The sequence below is a fragment of the Thalassophryne amazonica genome, chromosome 22 (genome assembly GCF_902500255.1).
Source record: "Thalassophryne amazonica chromosome 22, fThaAma1.1, whole genome shotgun sequence".
Classification (NCBI taxonomy): domain Eukaryota; kingdom Metazoa; phylum Chordata; class Actinopteri; order Batrachoidiformes; family Batrachoididae; genus Thalassophryne; species Thalassophryne amazonica.
In genome coordinates, this window is record NC_047124.1 from 2,990,241 (window position 1) to 3,007,200 (window position 16,960).

A 16,960-nucleotide genomic window follows, 5' to 3' on the forward strand; every position below is an offset into this window, starting at 1 on the left:
CTGGTTTTAATTGTTGTGCACCAAAGATGTTTTAAACCAGATGTTGGATGAATGGTCACTGATTTTAAATCGCTCTGGAATAACAATAAACTGGTTTCAGATGGACTGAGCCGGTGTTCTGATGAGATGTCGTTCCTGTCGAGAGGCCAGCCCTCCGCGCAACTGCGCATGCGCAGTTCTTTCTACCCAGACTTTCACACCTCCCCCCGTCGGGTTGACGTGTCGCTCTTTACCATGTTGAACTCCCCGACCGAGCCACCGAGGATTGAAATGTTTTAATGTGGGTTTTAGCTATTTTTAAACATCATTTAAAACCAATTACTTTTTAAAAAACATTTATACAAGTACTGTTTGTAAATATGTTTTTGGTAGCTTTAAGATGGTTTGAAACAATGGCAGACTGAGATTTATACATCATCTGGCTTTAACTTGTTTAAAAAGATTCTATTTCAGGCATGGGATGGTTTAATTGCTTTTAAACCACATTAACTCATTTCCAACTTGTGACAGATTTTCCTTAAACCTGGATTTAATGTGTCCGAACAGGTTTTGCCTGATTTGAAATGTTGATTTGTGGATATGAGTGTTTGTTTTCTACAGATATGTTCTTATTATTTATGGTTTTGAACAGGCCTAAAATGACACAGAAACTGCTTTAAACTGCTTTTAATGTAGCTTATTTAGAGATAATCTGTTATTTTACTTTAAAACCACTTTAAACATCATTTACTTGGTCTAGAACAGTTTAACTCTATTAAGAGCTTAATGAAGTGGTGTTCAACCTGTGTTACATGGGTACAATCTAAAATTTAACTTGTTAAATTAGAGAACTCATTTACATTCAATTGTTTTCTAACCAAATATTTGTTGTTTTTGAACTGATTTAATGGATTTGAACAGCTGCAGCTAAACTTGAAATAGATTTTTTTGTGATTGATGACTTAAACCAAACTAAGGGTTCGTTGTTTTTTTGGAGTTGGTTTGAAATTTTTTTGAAGATGTTTTTTTGTTGTTGTTGTTTTGTTTGGGGGTTTTTTTTTTAAATGGGCTTTTTGTTTAGAAACATTTTTAACAGTCAGAATGAATAATTATCTAAATATTCAGAGTGTGATTTTTTTAATTTATTTATTTATTTTTCCTGGCTGCAGTGTGAGGAGTGTTTTTGAGGTGTTTCCACTGTGTTTGGGGCATTCAGGCTGTCGGAGGCGACGTGTTTTGTGTGACGTTGTGTTTTGGAACAGAAACAGGGAGGAAGCAGCAGGGGATCAATGCAGCCAGCCTGAACTGCAGCCATGTAGTCACATGTGGGACGTGGGTGTGTGTGTGTGTGAGACTTTGTGTTTGGATGATGAGTTTCTGAGAGAGACCACACTGAGCTCCCAGCACCCCCCCCACCCCAAAAAAAGCTTCAGCTCAGTTGAGTCGTAGCAGAGCAAAGAAAAAGAAACTGATCCATTTTCGCCGCCTGTGGATTCTGCAGAGCAGCTAAAGGTATTTAGATGGATCAGCTGGATGTAGACAGGCCGCGTTACCAGTGTGACCTCCATCAGGTTCCTGTTCAGATGACACTGTTGGTTGATGCAGGTTATGCAAAATGCCATTGTTCTGGACACACTGACTGTAAATGCAGCACGACCCATTTTACTGAGCTCCACTGTTGCTGTGCAGGTTTTCACTCATGATGGAGCGCCACCACCTGATGTTTTCACTTCACCCAGCGGGTCAACAGCCTTCAGAATTAGCTTTGCTTGCTAGCATCATCAGAGCTGGTAATGAACGAGGGCCTACGCTTTGGATCTAAAATATTTTGGGTGTTACAGCCAGCATAGAAAATGGTTTTCTAGTTTGGGGCTCAGGGTGCGAAGCTCACCTATTCTGGAAAGTCTCAAGTAGAGCTGCTGCTTCTTCGCATTGAGTCAGCTGAGGTGGTTCAGGCATCTGGTGAGGATGCCTCCTGGTTGTCTCCTTAGGGAGGTTTTCCAGATAGATCCAACTGGGAGGCGGCCCCAGGGAAGACCCGGGACATGCTGAAGAGATTATAGTATCTTCTATATGGCTTGATAACACCTTGAGATCTTCCAAGAAGAGTTAAGTGGCAGAAAATTAGTGAATGAATGAATCGGTTGGGGGCTCTTCTCAGGCATCTGTTGATCTCAAAGGTTGAGGACCTAGAGACATGAGCATCACTGTCAAGACAAGTGAACCTCTGCATGAGTTTGATACTTTAACCTTACACAGATACACATCTGATGGAAGATATTTATTCATGGTTGAGTTTAATGAGGGTAACTCATTGAGAATCTTTTGGTATGTTCAAAATTTTAGCCAGGTGGTGAGTTTCCCTGCATGATCCAGCACACTGGTGCATCAGTGTTAAGGACCCAATGGCTGGAGAATGCAGACATGCCAACGTTTCATCTGTCTGAAAAAGCTAGTTGGTGGGGGTGAACCAGTTGTCTGCCTAGATGGTTACCATCCAGAAGACAAGGAAGTTCCACAGGGTGATTGATGTGGCAACCAGATCTGATAGCATAGAAGGTTATGGGCTTCATAGACTGTTCAGCCTGGTAAGAGACTGTGCTCTGAGAGGAAAATACCTGTTTTGGGCGAGTACAGAAAGTGGCAGTTTGTTAATGGCAGCAATTAGTGTTTCTGATGCTACTTCAACAGCCGCTCATGAAGTTAGTTTATAAATGTACGTGGAGCGCAGGTGTGAAAAGAAAGAAGATGAAGAAATAGATTAATTGTCGTCATAAGGTTTTATGGTCAATATTACACAGCTGTAGGTTCGAGGAAGGAGCTGGCAGTCTCGTAACAGCACAAAGCAGCTGCTCCAAAGACCTCGTGAGAGACTCTTCTTCTTTATTCTTTCTTTCTTTCCTTCGGTGTAGATCAGGCGGCAGTCACAGCTTCATGCTGCAGGCAGAGAGAAGTGATGGAAGCAATAGTTAAGCCATTAAGTCAAACAATTGGCTCAAATTGAGAGGGAGAGCCAGGAAAGGAAAGGAGAGGAAGAAGAGGAAAAACGAAGGGAGATGGAGAGGCTGTGGCAGGAGTGGATCTACTCAACGACTTAATCCGAGCCCCAGGACACTGTCCTGCTGAGCCTCACGCGAGCGCGCACACACGCTCGCTCGCAGTAAAGCCTGCAATAACACCTTGTCAGTCTTGGCCACAGGGGCGATGGAGAAGTCGTTCCTTCCTTTGTACTGAGGAGAGTCACACCTCTGGATAAGGCCAAGTGTGCAATCTGCACAAAACAGCTCCGTAAGCATTCGCACGCTTTGTGGCTGCACGAGCGGCTGGCGTGGAGTGAAGCTATGCATTGTCTTGGTGTTTGCAGTGAATGCTGGACAGGGAAGACAGTGTCGCGCATGACAGCGGCGCCTCCTCTGACACCAACTATTGTATCTCTCCTCCGTGGACCCGTACGATCCCCACAGTCGTCGCACAAACGGCCAACAATAAGGGATTGTCTCCAGCTATTCTCCTCCTTTTGCACAAGCAGCAGCTCTGTGTCAGACAGCGGAGGCGTCCGGCCATCCAATTCTGGACGTTTGCGTTTTTGGTGACGGGGAGCGGGAGTAACTCCACCACACGTCCCTGCCTTCTTTACTCCCTTTCTCTCCTCCTTCAACTGCCACCCTTGGGGCTCAATCAGCGCCGGGGCCCCAAGATTTATCGTAGAACTTAGCAAGTAGCAGTTTTTGCCCCCAAGGACTGTTAACACGGGTTTGGCTCGTTGACTCTTTCTCCGGTCGTGGCGTTTTATTTGACATGTCCTTTAAGTCTTTTAAAGGATTGGGCATTTCTGCCGAGCGCCTCGGCTCATTCTGCAAAAGATGGATGGCTCGCGTTCAAAGGTCTGGATGTTTCTTCCGCTCGCTTCCTCCCACTCTGCCTGTTTTCTCCCACTTCTTTCTGATGCTGTTTTATAAGGTGGTATTAGTGTTGTCAGCTAAACAAGCTCTGGATTTGGATTTGTTTTGTGTTTGCCTCTTAAGATAATGCTTGTTCTCTCCTGCTGAGAATAACAAAAGGGAAAGTAGAGCCATAAAACGGCACAGCTTTGATGGAATTGGTTTTCAGCCATCTTAAATAGACCACAGGCCTTGATGGCAGTGATGGGTTTGGAACCGTGTGTCTTCAATCGCAGTCACGCTTTGCCTCTCGCGTGCCGTTTTCATCTGCTGGGACTCGCTGTTGAAAGTATTAGCTAGCTTTATTTGTTTGAGGTGGGGTGGGGGAGGGAGTGGCGTTGCTGTAGTTAGCATTCCAAATGTGCAGACAGCTGAGTGTGTTTTGAAAAGATAAGTGTTAAGCTCTGCGGTGAACACGGTGGAAGCACTTCACCTCTGCTGCAGATGCTCTCCAGATGTGAAGGCCGAACCAGACTGATCTGCGTGGAAGCATCTGCGTTGTGTTCCACGGGCTCTGGAGCTTTAGTGAGCTGCTCCTCAGCTTCCTGTAGCGCACCGGATGCCGTTTATCAATAAATAACAATTCACAAAGGCAACATAATAAACTGCAGCCCGGCAGGGATCCTGGCAAATCCAAACAGAACTGGAATTAAGGCAAAAATGACAACATTTAGTGGAATGGATCAAGTCCATTTTATGCTAGAATCATGCAAATTGTGATAAAAGCAACAGAATTTGCACGATTGTTCCCAGGGGGATATTTAACAATTCTGAAATGTCTTCTTGGCGGCCATTTTTCAAGATGGCCATCAAAGCCACATCTTGGAAGCTGGTTTTGTGTGACATTGGCCTTTCAAAATAAAATAGGCTTTTCTATTATCCACAGTCAGTGTTTTTGTTTTACTTTAGTTTGTGGATTTTTGTAGTGTAGGTTTGTCATATTTTAGTAGTTTTTTTTATCTGCTTTGTTTATTTTTTAAGCATGTATGGGGTGTAGTGGTAAAGACTTGTACAAGAAAATTACATTTTTAATTTAGAGGACCTCATAAGTTCACAGGTTGCTATGGCAAGTATCTTGCAGGGATGGTGACCAAGTGGTTAGTGTGCTTGGTTTTAGTGCGGAAGGTTCCCATTTCAAACCCCACAACTGTCACTCTATGCAGTGTGGAGTTGCATCAAGAAGGGCATCCAGCATAAAACTTGTGCCAAATTAACATGCACATCCGCCTTGGACCTGTTGTGATGACCCCGAGTGAAAACAAGGGAGCAGCTCAGACCCGGCAACACGAGGGGGTGTTTGGGGGCGACGCCCCCTCACATCATCAACCCCGCCCCCTCGAATGTGAGAGTTATCAAAAAATAAAAAAGAAAGAAAAAGAAATACTGGAAAATATAGCAAAATATTAATTATTCAATAATATCACGTATTTAACAAATAAACCAAATTAATTAACTAAGGTAATTTAGTTTTAAAACAAACGGATATGGCGTGTGTCTGTGTTCAAGCGATTTGATAGGTTGAGGGTTGCGCTTGTCAGTGTGGTAGAGGGCAAGGATCCTGAGTCCAGAGATTATGGTAAGGTGGACAAACTAAAGCACGCTCGATTTATTCAAGCAGTGTCAGAGCTGGAGTTCCTGGGATTTGTCAAGTCCACCAAGCAAAAGGCAGATCATGCAGCACGACTCACTTGGGGAGGGTGTTAATGCTACGTTTACACATAACGACGACAAGTCACGAATGCCACGAAGAACACATTCTTGGCTGCTGATCACGAATGTGATGATTCGGGGCAGAGGCGTCAGGTGTCCTCAGGAACTGCTGCAACCTGTTACCACACGTTACGATTAATGGCACGTGTTGCTGGAGAATTATCAGGAACCATTATGCACGGTCAAGAATAGTGTTCTGCGTTGTTGCGCGCTATTGCGCGTAACAGCGCATCATTAAGTTCTGTCACGTTATGAATGAGGTGAATTGTCTCCACACACACACCCATATTCATCCAACCGAATTCAGATCGCTCCAGTTTTTCAGAAGAACTTTGTGACTGTATGCATAGTTGGGCTCTGTGCCACGGAGTGGCGCACATGCCCAATTGAGCTGTGTTTGCGCTTGTGATGGAGGGCTGCATGTGGGGTTAATCTACTGTCTTGTGTCGTTTCCCACATCAGTTGTTGGTTTGGTTTTGTGGTATGCAGGAGATCACTTGACCGAGGGTCTGTACGTTCAAATAATAATTTAAAAAATACTGTCATCACTCTTTACTCTTACTTAGTCAGTCTCTTACTACGGTGTAGTCTAAATACACAAGCTTTCCAGGAGCGCACCCAATTCATTACGCACGCTCAGAGGCACATCCCCTCCGGTGCACACTTTTTTTGGGGTGATAAACTCATCGCCCCTTAATATTTTTTTTCTGGCACTGGGATTGGAGCAGCTGAAGGGACTTACTTTTACTATGGCGGCCATCTTGAAAAGGCCAACATCTTGGAATTTTTTCTTTCTAACCTTTATTTAACCAGAAAATATTCCATTGAGATTAAAAACCTCTTTTTCAAGGGAGTCCTGGCCAAAATGGCAGCAGCAAAAACAAAAAGCAGTTACATATTTATACAATAAAAACACAGAAGTTATAAACACATTATGAGAAACAAGTGCATATAGTACAATTGGCCTCAGTAACTCTTAGTTTGGATTTAAAAGTGCTCAAAGAAATTAATTCAGTTAGTTTCCAGTCTTTCTGTAGCATGTTCCACGCATAAGGTGCAGAATAAACAAAGGCTCTTTTGCCCAATTCCGTCCGAGCAAAGGGGACAGAAAGCAACAAATACGCTTTTGAACGAAGAGAATAGGATTCAACATTTCTCAGAGCAATTAACAAGCAAATGTATGAAGGCAGCAATCCCAAAATTGCCTTATAAATGAAAGTGTAGAGATGACTAGCCCTTCGAGTGGCCAGAGCAGACCATCCTACTCAAGTGTATAATTCACAGTGGTGAGTAGACATTTTACAGTTCGTAATGAACCTCACGGCAGCATTCATGTACAGAAGATCTCCATAATCCAACACAGATACAAATGTTGCAGCGACAAGACGCTTTTTCACATTAAAAGAAAAACACAACTTATTACGAAAATAAAAACCAATTTTTAGCTTCAGCTTCTTAACAAGATTTTCTATATGTGGCTTGAAAGTGAGTGAATCATCAATCAAAACACCTAAATATTTATACATATGAACCACCTGTATTTTACTGCCCTCAAGAGTGGGCACAGTGGGTACCATTTGAGGCTTTTTGTTGGGGAAAGTGTAGTGACACGGACCCACAACAGGGGGCGCAAATGAACGGTCAATAGATGAGCCAAAAGGTAACAGTTTAATGTTGTGAATGTGCACAACGAATATACAGACAATCTCAGAATATGATAGCAGTCAATACACAAAGGTGACGTGTGGGCAGGCTCGAGGATAGAAGACGTCTGTCCTGAGAAGAGCCGGAACCACACGATTTCCGCCACCACCGAACCTGGTGAATACTGGAGCCGCCAAGTCCCGAATTCCCAGGTGATCACCGTCCCCGACTGTCGGATCTGGTACTGCTGGTGAGGAGCACAAAAAGTGAGATGTGGGTGTGTGCACACCCAGTAACAAAAACAGTCAAAAGGTGGAAAGTCACCTCCACCTCTAATCACACACACGTGCAGCTCCTGTCAACCACTTATCTGGTTGGGGTGTGAAGCGAAGCCGTCGCTGATCACACCAAACGCCAATCCCACAGATAAGGAAACACTTTCAGGAAAACGGCTGCAAAGAAGTTCAGACTGTTAGTCAGTGTTTTCAGTTTAGCAGAGAATTACCTTCACAGGTAGATGATATCTCGGCAATGAGGTGGAGATGACGTCCGGGTTTTATGGAGTAGTATGATGAAGTGTAGATGGGTGACAGCTGTCATGAGATAATGAGTGACAGCTGTCACCCCCAGCTGTGTCCGTGGCAGCAGCGCCCTCTCGTGCCTGAAGCCCACACTTCAGGCAGGGCGCCCTCTGGTGGTGGGCCAGCAGTACCTCCTCTTCTGGCGGCCCACACAACACTTTTTGCAGTTAGAGAATAACATAAGCTTTGTTTTTTCAGCATTAAGAACAAGTTTCAAGTGTATTAGAGAGTGCTGAACAGCTACAAAAGCTTTCTGCAAAGATTCTACAGCCTGAACAAGAGTTGGTCCACAACTGTAAATAACTGTGTCGTCAGCATAGAAATGTACATTTGCATCGGACACATTTAGACCCAAGTGATTGATATAAGTAATAAATAAGAGGGGGCCCAGTACAGAACCCTGTGGCACCCCCTTATGAACAGTAACAAATTCAGAACACAGATCATCATATTTAATGCACTGAGACCTGTTACTGAGATAATTTGAGAACCAAGCAACTGTGTGCTCTGAAAATCCTGAATGACGCAATCTAAGTTTTAAAATGTCATGATCAACAGTGTCAAACACTTTTGACAAATCAATAAAAAGAGATGCACAGTGTTGTTGTTTGTCAAGTGCAACAGTAATGTCATTTACTACCTTCATTGCTGCTGTAATAGTACTGTGTTTTTTCTGAAGCCAGATTGATGTTTTGATAGGATGTCATTTGCATACAAAAACTCCTTCACTTGCTCACTAACAAGAGATTCAAGAATTTTGGCCAAAATTGAAAGATTGGATATTGGTCTATAATTTGTCAGAATTGCAGGGTCACCTGCTTTTAATAATGGGAAGACATAAGCCATTTTCCATAGAGATGGTATGTCATTTCTTTCCACTGTGAGGTTAAAAAGGATTGTAAGAGGCTCTGCCACAAAGTCGGCAGCCAATTTAAAAAAAATAAGGATCTATCAAATCTGGGCCCGAGGGTTTTCTATGATCTAATGTTTTGAGGGCTTTATGAACTTCCTGCACAGAAAAAGGTACTAAATTAAAAGGGTCTCCAGTGTAAGTTGGAGAATTTGTGCAGGGTTTCACTGGGACAGTGCCAAGAGAATCAAACAAAGAGCCAGATTTTATAAAATGCTTATTAAAACAATTTAAAATTTCAAGTTTATTATACACAGGTGAAGAGCTGTCTAAAATATTGGTAGGTAGAAGAGTGCTGACTTTCCAAAATTTATGTGGATTGTTTAAGTTTTCAGTCATGATAGACAAAAAGTATTCTGATTTGGCTTTTTTAATTAAGGAAGAACATTTGTTCCTTAATTGTCTAAAAATAGACCAATCTGTGGGAGAATCTGTTTGTCTTGCCTTAGCCCAGGCTTGATTTCGCTCATAAAGAGCATCCGCCAGCTCTGGAGAGAACCATGGGTTTTCCCACCCCTTAACCCTGTATCTCCTTAATGGGGCATGTTTATTTACAGTTTGCATAAAAGAGTCTCTAAAAAATGTCCAAGCTGACTCCACATTTGGTATCAGCCCTATTTATTTCCAATCAATACAAGTCAAATCATGATGATAAGCTTGCTCATTAAAATGTTTACGATCTGGTCTCGATTTTGAGTGTTTAATCAATCAGATTTGCAAAGTATGCCATCAAGAATAAATTAGCCTTTATTGGAGCTGTTAGCCACATTGGTCAGGGAACCCTATAGTAAAAGAGCCATCTTTGAATTTTTGGGCGGCTAATTGATCAGATTTGCAAAATATGATATAAACATAAATTATGCCAAATTTGGTGCTTTTATCAAGATTTGCTAAATTTTTCTGTTGTCTGCTGTACTAATGGAACTTGGGTAATTCTTTGTAGGAAATCCTGATCAAGTCCCCACATGCAATTTTATTTTACTGCTAGCGTGTTGGCTCCCCCGTCCTTCACGATGTTCTTTCGTACTTTTGATTGTACATGCAGTGATATTTAATTAACAAACTAATAAAAATCAGAATGGTAAATTTTGTAATTATGTCACTGTCTGTTATAGAATCATTTTACACAAGGATGAAACCTTATTTTGACATCAGACAAAGGGGGTTTTCCTAAAGTGGCGTTGTCCTGCCTTCACTATTTGGGTGCAAGCCCATCAGAAAACATGGACCTGAAATATTGAAAGTTCTGAAAACAAAGTAACCAAAATCTGGAGGATTGTAAAGGAGCTGCTCTGCTTCATGTTTGCCCAGCTCTGTGGCTCAAATCTCACCCACTGTGGCAAAAATTACCAAATTATCTGGTGCTCAAGCTGAATGTTAGACGGGAGACAGATTTTAAAAACCTGAACACAAAATTTCAGCTGCAGTTTGCCAGAAGGCACATGGGAGTCTGGGGCCAAGATTTGATCTATTTTCTTGCAGCATCAGTTTTATGTTCATTTCAGCTGTTTTCTGACATCATCAACAAAAGAATTCATCATAAACTAATAAGGAGTCCACGTGATTGTGAATGAGTTGGTACTGGTGTCGTACAGCGGTTGTACTTGGGGATGTTTTGAGAAAAAGACCAAATGAACTTCAAGATGGGGGAAGAAATGATGGAATATATGTGAAAGCACGCAAAGCGTCACCTGTTGTCAAATAAACGATGTGTTGAGCTCAGTCAGCCTGTCCATGTGGATTTATTGGCTTCCTGAAGAGATCCATCTCTGTATCTTTATTTTAAAAATACATGTTTAGGGTCACAGCAGTCCATCAGATTGATGATGCGTCTGCTCAGTCTACATAAAAAAATTGTCAAATCTCATTTTTACCAGTGTGTAAAATGTTCAGTGAAAGAAGCTTCACGCTGCAGAAATGTTATTAGTGTCGCTGGCAGCCCCCTCGCTGCGGCGTGGAGGCTTTTCTACCACGTTAAGAATGGAATCATGGACACTGTGTGTGTCTGTATGTATGTGTGTGTTAAAGTAGAGTGATAAATCAGTTGGCCAATAATATCAGCTGACATGAGCCTTTCACATACATATCAGTATCGCTGTTATTTTTGCCGATATGAAAACTTTCCTTACCAAACCAATGTAGAAAAACACTTGGGCTGTTGGAAATGGTATGTTTGTGAAATTTGACCACTAGAAGGCACTACAGCAACATTGCTTACAATGCTGTCAACCATGGCTGGGACCCTCATCACCCCTTGGTCATTTTAGCTTCAAGGGGCAGTGGCATAGTGAGCAGCTGCCATTCATTTTAATCACAGTGGGTGTTTTACAGCCACAAGAGACAAGTAGTCCCTAAGCCGCCAGCTAGAAAAAAAAAAAAAAAAAGATAGACTCAATAGAAAAAATAATGCCAAAGTCTTTTATCTAAATACTGTGCATTGTGAAATGACAACTACCAATCAGAATGAAGAAGGCATGGCATATGCTGATTCAATATTGGTTATATTTATCATCACACCTGGAGAGGTGTGATTGGGAGGAACGGCTCCCCGATCTAAACCCGAGCGGTTGTTTGTTACTGGACTTCTGTGCTGGTCACGGACTGTCCATAACAAACACAATGTTCGAACATAAGGATGCCCATAAGTGTACATGGTACCAGAGCACCTTAGGCTCAGGGGAGATGATGGTCTAGTGGTTAAGCATTGGGCTTGAGACCAGAAGATCCTTGGTTGAAATCCCAGCCTGACTGGAAAAGCACTAAGGGCCCTTGGGCAAGGTCTTTAATCCCCTATTGTTCCTGGTGTGTAGTGGATGCCTTGTATGGCAGTACCCTGACATCAGGGTGAATGTGAGGCATTAGTGTGTAAAGCGCTTTGAGCATCTGATGCAGATGGAAAGGAGTCAGCTGAGGTGGTTCAGGCGTCTGGTAAGGATGCCTCCTGGGTGCCTCCCGACGGAGGTGTTCCAGGCACGTCCATCTGAGAGGAGACCCCGGGGAAGACCCAGGACTAGGTTGAGAGATTATATCTTCACACTGGCCTGGGAACACCTTGGATTCCCCCAGTCAGTGGTGGTTAATGTGACCCGGGAAAGGGAGGTTTGGGGTCCTCTGCTGGAGCTGTTGTACCTGTGACCTGATCCCAGAAGATGTACATATGTATGCATGTATGTATGAATGTATATTAAATTTACTGTATAAATTGTAAAACATTAAACCTCAGTTATGTTTCTTGCTCATAAGGGTTTGAGATCAAAATGTGAGCAATCAGCATTTTTTTTGTATTTCGGCTGATATATCGGTATCATATATTTTTTACACCGTAATATCTGTATCATATCGACTCCCAGAAAACCACATCATCCATGCGCTCTTTTAAAGTTTAACACTTTATAGAAGCAGCCTGTGGTGTTCCAACACTTTGACCGTGTTATGCACTACTTACATTTTCATTCATTTCTAAGCCGAATCATTTCAGCACTTCCTTCATCTTCTGCCTTTTCTCTTTTTCTCCAACAGTAACGGCACAGCCGGGAAGATGAACGGGGCGCTGGAGCATTCGGACCACCCAGACCCAGATGCCATCAAGATGTTTGTGGGTCAGATCCCGCGTTCCTGGTCGGAGAAGGAGCTGAAGGAGCTGTTTGAGCCGTACGGGGCAGTCTACCAGATCAACATCCTCCGAGATCGCAGCCAGAACCCTCCACAGAGCAAAGGTCAGTCATCACGGGTCACACTCATCCTAATATGACAGGTTAAAGACACACGCTGTCCAGGTTTGTCATTTCTGTCCACGTTCAGGTTGTGATGTAATGAAGTCTTTAGTTATTTAGTAAATTCTATAAGTTATTTAGCAGATTCAGTTTTATAAACACTTCTCTTGTGAGCCAGATTATTTAATGACTTGAGAATCAGTTTTGGTGGCATGTACTCCTCCAGCTCTTGTACATTTAGGAATTTACAAGGTACAGCAGCTTATATCGGATCTGATTACGATCCTCTGATGCAGTGATTCCCAAAGTGTGGACCTCTGACTCCTGGTGGGCAGTGAGAGTACTGCTGGTGTGCTGAGAGAGGCCTTTAATTTTTAATATTGTAAGAAAGTTTAAAATTACCCAAAATATGTGATTGTACATAAAATGCAATCAGAAATAATAAAACAAAGCCATAGGATTTGAATTACATGTTAGTCTCCATTTCTGTGACCCAATTTTCATCTTATCTATGGAAACTTGTGTCCATAACAATATTTACAGTATTAAAATGGATTTAATTTTTTTTTACCATGAATTGGTAGTATGCCCACTTTCAAAATCATATTACTGTCCACAAAGGACATCCACCAAATGTTGAGTCATTGATAAAGGAAATGGAAAATTGTCATGATCATAAAGGTTTTACTGTGCTGTCTGTCCAAATTTAGACATGACTGACATCAGGCCACAGTTTAGTACCAGCAAAATGCCAAATATTTAGTCAGTCAGCTGTCTGGCTCCATTGAGATGGATGGATTGGTTTGACTGATTGAAGAATGAATAGATTGAAGGATGGATGATGGTTGGGTGGTCTTCACATCTACTGGGGGTTAAGACAAAAGGTACACTAAAGAACCTACAAAAATTTGAAACTAGCAAAAAGGTGTGTGTGTGTGTGTGTGCGCGCGTGCGCGCGCACGTGCGCACTATGATCATTATAGTACAATTAATCTTTGACTCTGGCAGACTGGGTGGGCTGCCCCAACCGGTTATAAGATGATGAAAATGATATATGTAGAAAAACAACATGAGCAAATCTACATTTCATGCACCATTTGAAGAGACGGGTACAGTCCACCAGACTTAGACACTAAATTGTGTGAAACTGCTTGATTTGCAGCTATTCTCTTTCTGCTTCTTTGATGAATTCATCAAGTGTGAGACCAAACAATGGAGACAGCAGCGAAGAACACACAGACAATAGCGCTGCAATATTAATGGGCATCAAGCAGTGTGGGGGGCTGGTGACACCAAGAGAGGAAGGAAGAAGTTTCAGAGTGCCGCATACAGAGCATGAAGAATGTCTTCCAAAAAAAAAAAAAAATTCAACATTTTTAATTTCTGCTGTGTATCACTCACTCACTTACTCCAGTTAAGCCCCCTGGGGGGTGAAGTGCATGGTGCATAAAGAGTGCATGGTTACATCAAAATCCTAAAAAAAACTGATGAAATTCAGCACACGGACATTTATGTTATGCTATCAAGTTAAAGACATCTAGCTTCTTCTTCTTCTTCTTCTGATCATCTATGCTGTAGTTTCTACTACTGTGTGTGGTGCTGCCCCCAAACTAAAGAATGCCAACATGCTGCAGCACAGTAGTGAAAATCTGAACAAGGTCCAGATTGAGTGTTTAGTAGAACAAAAATGGTATGCCAAAATAACACCGGATGTTTAAAATATGCTGTAATATGGATTTTTTCCACCTACTACGAATCTCAGTTAAATCAGTCAGACATGTGGAGCCTTGCCATCATATCTGCGCCACAGTTTATTTAAAAAAAAAAAATCTAGACTGACTTTGGATTGGGAAGTTTTATTTTGTTTAATCAAAGTAAAATCCTTCCAAAGTCTAACCCACACCTGATGTTGGTTTCACTGATGGGGTTTGTGGATTGAGGCATCTCTGTAGCGTAGGAGTTGGATTACCAACCTATAGTCTGAGCTTTGCTTTCAGGGGTGTGCTTCAGGGTGTCTGTCTCTGTCCTTGGAAAAGACACTTCCTGTCCCTTGTCTCAGTCCACCCATGTGTGAATTGTTACCAGCCTTGGCAGGGGAAGCAACCTCCTTTATACTGGTTTCCCAGCCAGGGGAGTCCAAGATTCTCATCCGCCTCCTGCTACCCAATCTGTGGCTAAGCACCGACACCAGTGGGCCTCAGAATGTGTGTAGGACTTTTCTTCTTCTTCTTAGCCTCAGAGAATGTCCATTATGGACGTTTCAAGATGATGTTGCTGCTTTTTACACATGATGTACTGTTGTTCTGAGGGCTTCTGTTCGTTGCACATTTTCAGTGGTTTGGAGCCAAAGTTGGAAGAAGAATCGGCATCATAAAATCTGAGGTGGGAAACTGGTCTTTCTGTCTTTCTGCTTGATTCTGTTTGGGAACAAAGATAAGCCCAGGCTAAGAAGTTCAAATACAAAGACAAAAATCGTAAATTAGAAATTCGTCAATGGTGCACCCCTCACCTATGACACCACAGTTAGTTTCTCCTTATGGGGTGGCTTGACCCACCCTTAAAGAAGGATTGAGGATCTCCTGTTGAAAGGAGCTACTGACTAGGAGGCTCCCTGGATCCCATTGAGGTTGATCCAGAACATGCTGGACGGAGCATATACAAGATCCCATTTAACCTGGAAATGCTTTAAGGTTTTCCCCAGCAGGAACTGGATGATGTGGACCTCATTCCCAACCCGGCCCTGGATAAGCAGTGGATTTATGGATATATGTGTGTGTGTGTGTGTGTGTGTGTGTGTGTGTGTGTGTGTGTGTGTGTGTGTGTGTGTGTGTGTGTGTGTGTGTGTGTGTGTGTGTGTGTGTGTGTGTGTGTGTGCCTAAAAAAGTGGCCAATTGATGTATTTTGTGGACAGCTGGAGCAGATGTGATGATGGAACATCCCATTCTGAAATACCATTGTGAGCATAAGAATATTAATGATTAATGTGCCTCCGCTGAAAGGTGTGGCACTCATTACCCCCCCCACAGACACACACACACACACACACTCCATCTCTCCTTGAGTCTCTGAGCCTGTGTTTTTCTTTCAGGCCGCCTCTTGTTCTGTGAGTCACATGACCTCACTAAAGTCTGCAGATGGCTTTCTGCCAAAACCTGAATCAGTTCTTTTTTTGCACACCGACATTTGTCAGGAGCTTTGCGTTTGTTTGTGTGTTCGTAGCCTTCAGACGACTCCCCCCCTCGTACCTGCACCTCCTATCTCCTGCGGAGGGGAAAAAGGACACAGTTCCTCCTGCTATCCTTCAGAAAATCTGTTGTTGAAATGTTTTTTCCCTCTGATGGATGAGTCACGAGTGTCACTCAGTGCACCTTCAGCTGGGGATGAAAAAACACAAAACCCAACCACCTACCAGGCCTTTTACTTTTGCCGCTGTCAATGACGTGTGTCTGTGAGCCGTGTTTATTTCTGTCTTTCTGCGCTGTGAGGTGGAGAGCTTTAAGAGGAAGTGTAGCATTTGATTGGGCTGTTACTGGCCTTGTTATTTGGGGGCTTTGAGCGCAGCCTGCTGTTGTTTTCTCGTAGTTAAGTAAAGCCGCCTGGCATCGTCTGCACCCGCTCAACTCCAGGGAGTGGCAGCGGCGGCCCTCTAGTCGGTTTCATTGTTGCGCCGGAGCCGACTGTAATTTCTTTGGTGTGGGGGAAACAGTGGCCCCGCTCTTCCCTCGGTATGTTTGTTTTAAATTAGCCACAGCGCTATTTGAAAAGGATCTTAGCCGTTCGGGACAAATGAGCGCGCACCTCACCCAGAGGTATAGCTTAATGTTAGCTGCACTCTCATTTATTTATTTATAAAGCAGCTCTTTGGATTTTTATGACTTTGTTGGTCCCAGTGAGATGTAGAAAAACATCCTCAACTGCAGCTACACTTTGCAACTCCGAGCTCCTCTCATCTGCTCGAGCTTTGTTTTCCTGGATCCTCATTAGCTGACAATTTGGGAGCTGCTCCTCCAAAAAAAACAAAACAAAAAAAACCCTGTAACTTCAAAACAAAAGGAAAACGGCGCAACATTAATTGACAGCAGAAATGTGGAAGCTGCAACATGGCTCCTTAAACGCATCAAGCAACTTGACAAACACGGAGAGCGTGGTGTCTGAGCTGGACCGGGGTGTGGCGCCGTGGCGGTGTTCGCCTGTTTTACTCGTCTGAGAAATTTGACCGTTTGGTGCAAGTGCCTCTTTTTGGACTTTGCTCTTCGTGTCTTTGGACGTGTCTCCTTCTGCTGTTTCGCTTGGACTCCTCTGTCAGTGCTCGTCAAAATTTAGTTAGTGAACAAGGACGTTCATGTAAACCAGGCCGGGCGTGTTTAGTGTTGCACTTGTCTTTTTATTTGAGCGAACCTCTCTAGCATGCCGTATTGATGGATTTTCAGTTGGATGAAATGAACGTCAGTCTCAGCCACAATGGATTTGTGTGTATTAACC

At 42.9% G+C, this 16,960-nt stretch overlaps 1 protein-coding gene across 12 annotated transcripts in view; it reads left to right on the forward strand.

Annotated features, from left to right (window-relative positions):
* celf2 (cugbp, Elav-like family member 2) overlaps positions 1-16,960 on the forward strand; it is a 349,641-nt gene that overhangs the window by 227,618 nt on the left and 105,063 nt on the right. For all 12 annotated transcript variants that reach the window (XM_034163469.1, XM_034163474.1, XM_034163471.1 and 9 more), the window contains one exon: positions 12,285-12,481. In XM_034163469.1, coding sequence (XP_034019360.1) covers positions 12,285-12,481 — 197 coding nt within the window. The remainder of the gene's footprint in view (positions 1-12,284; positions 12,482-16,960) is intronic.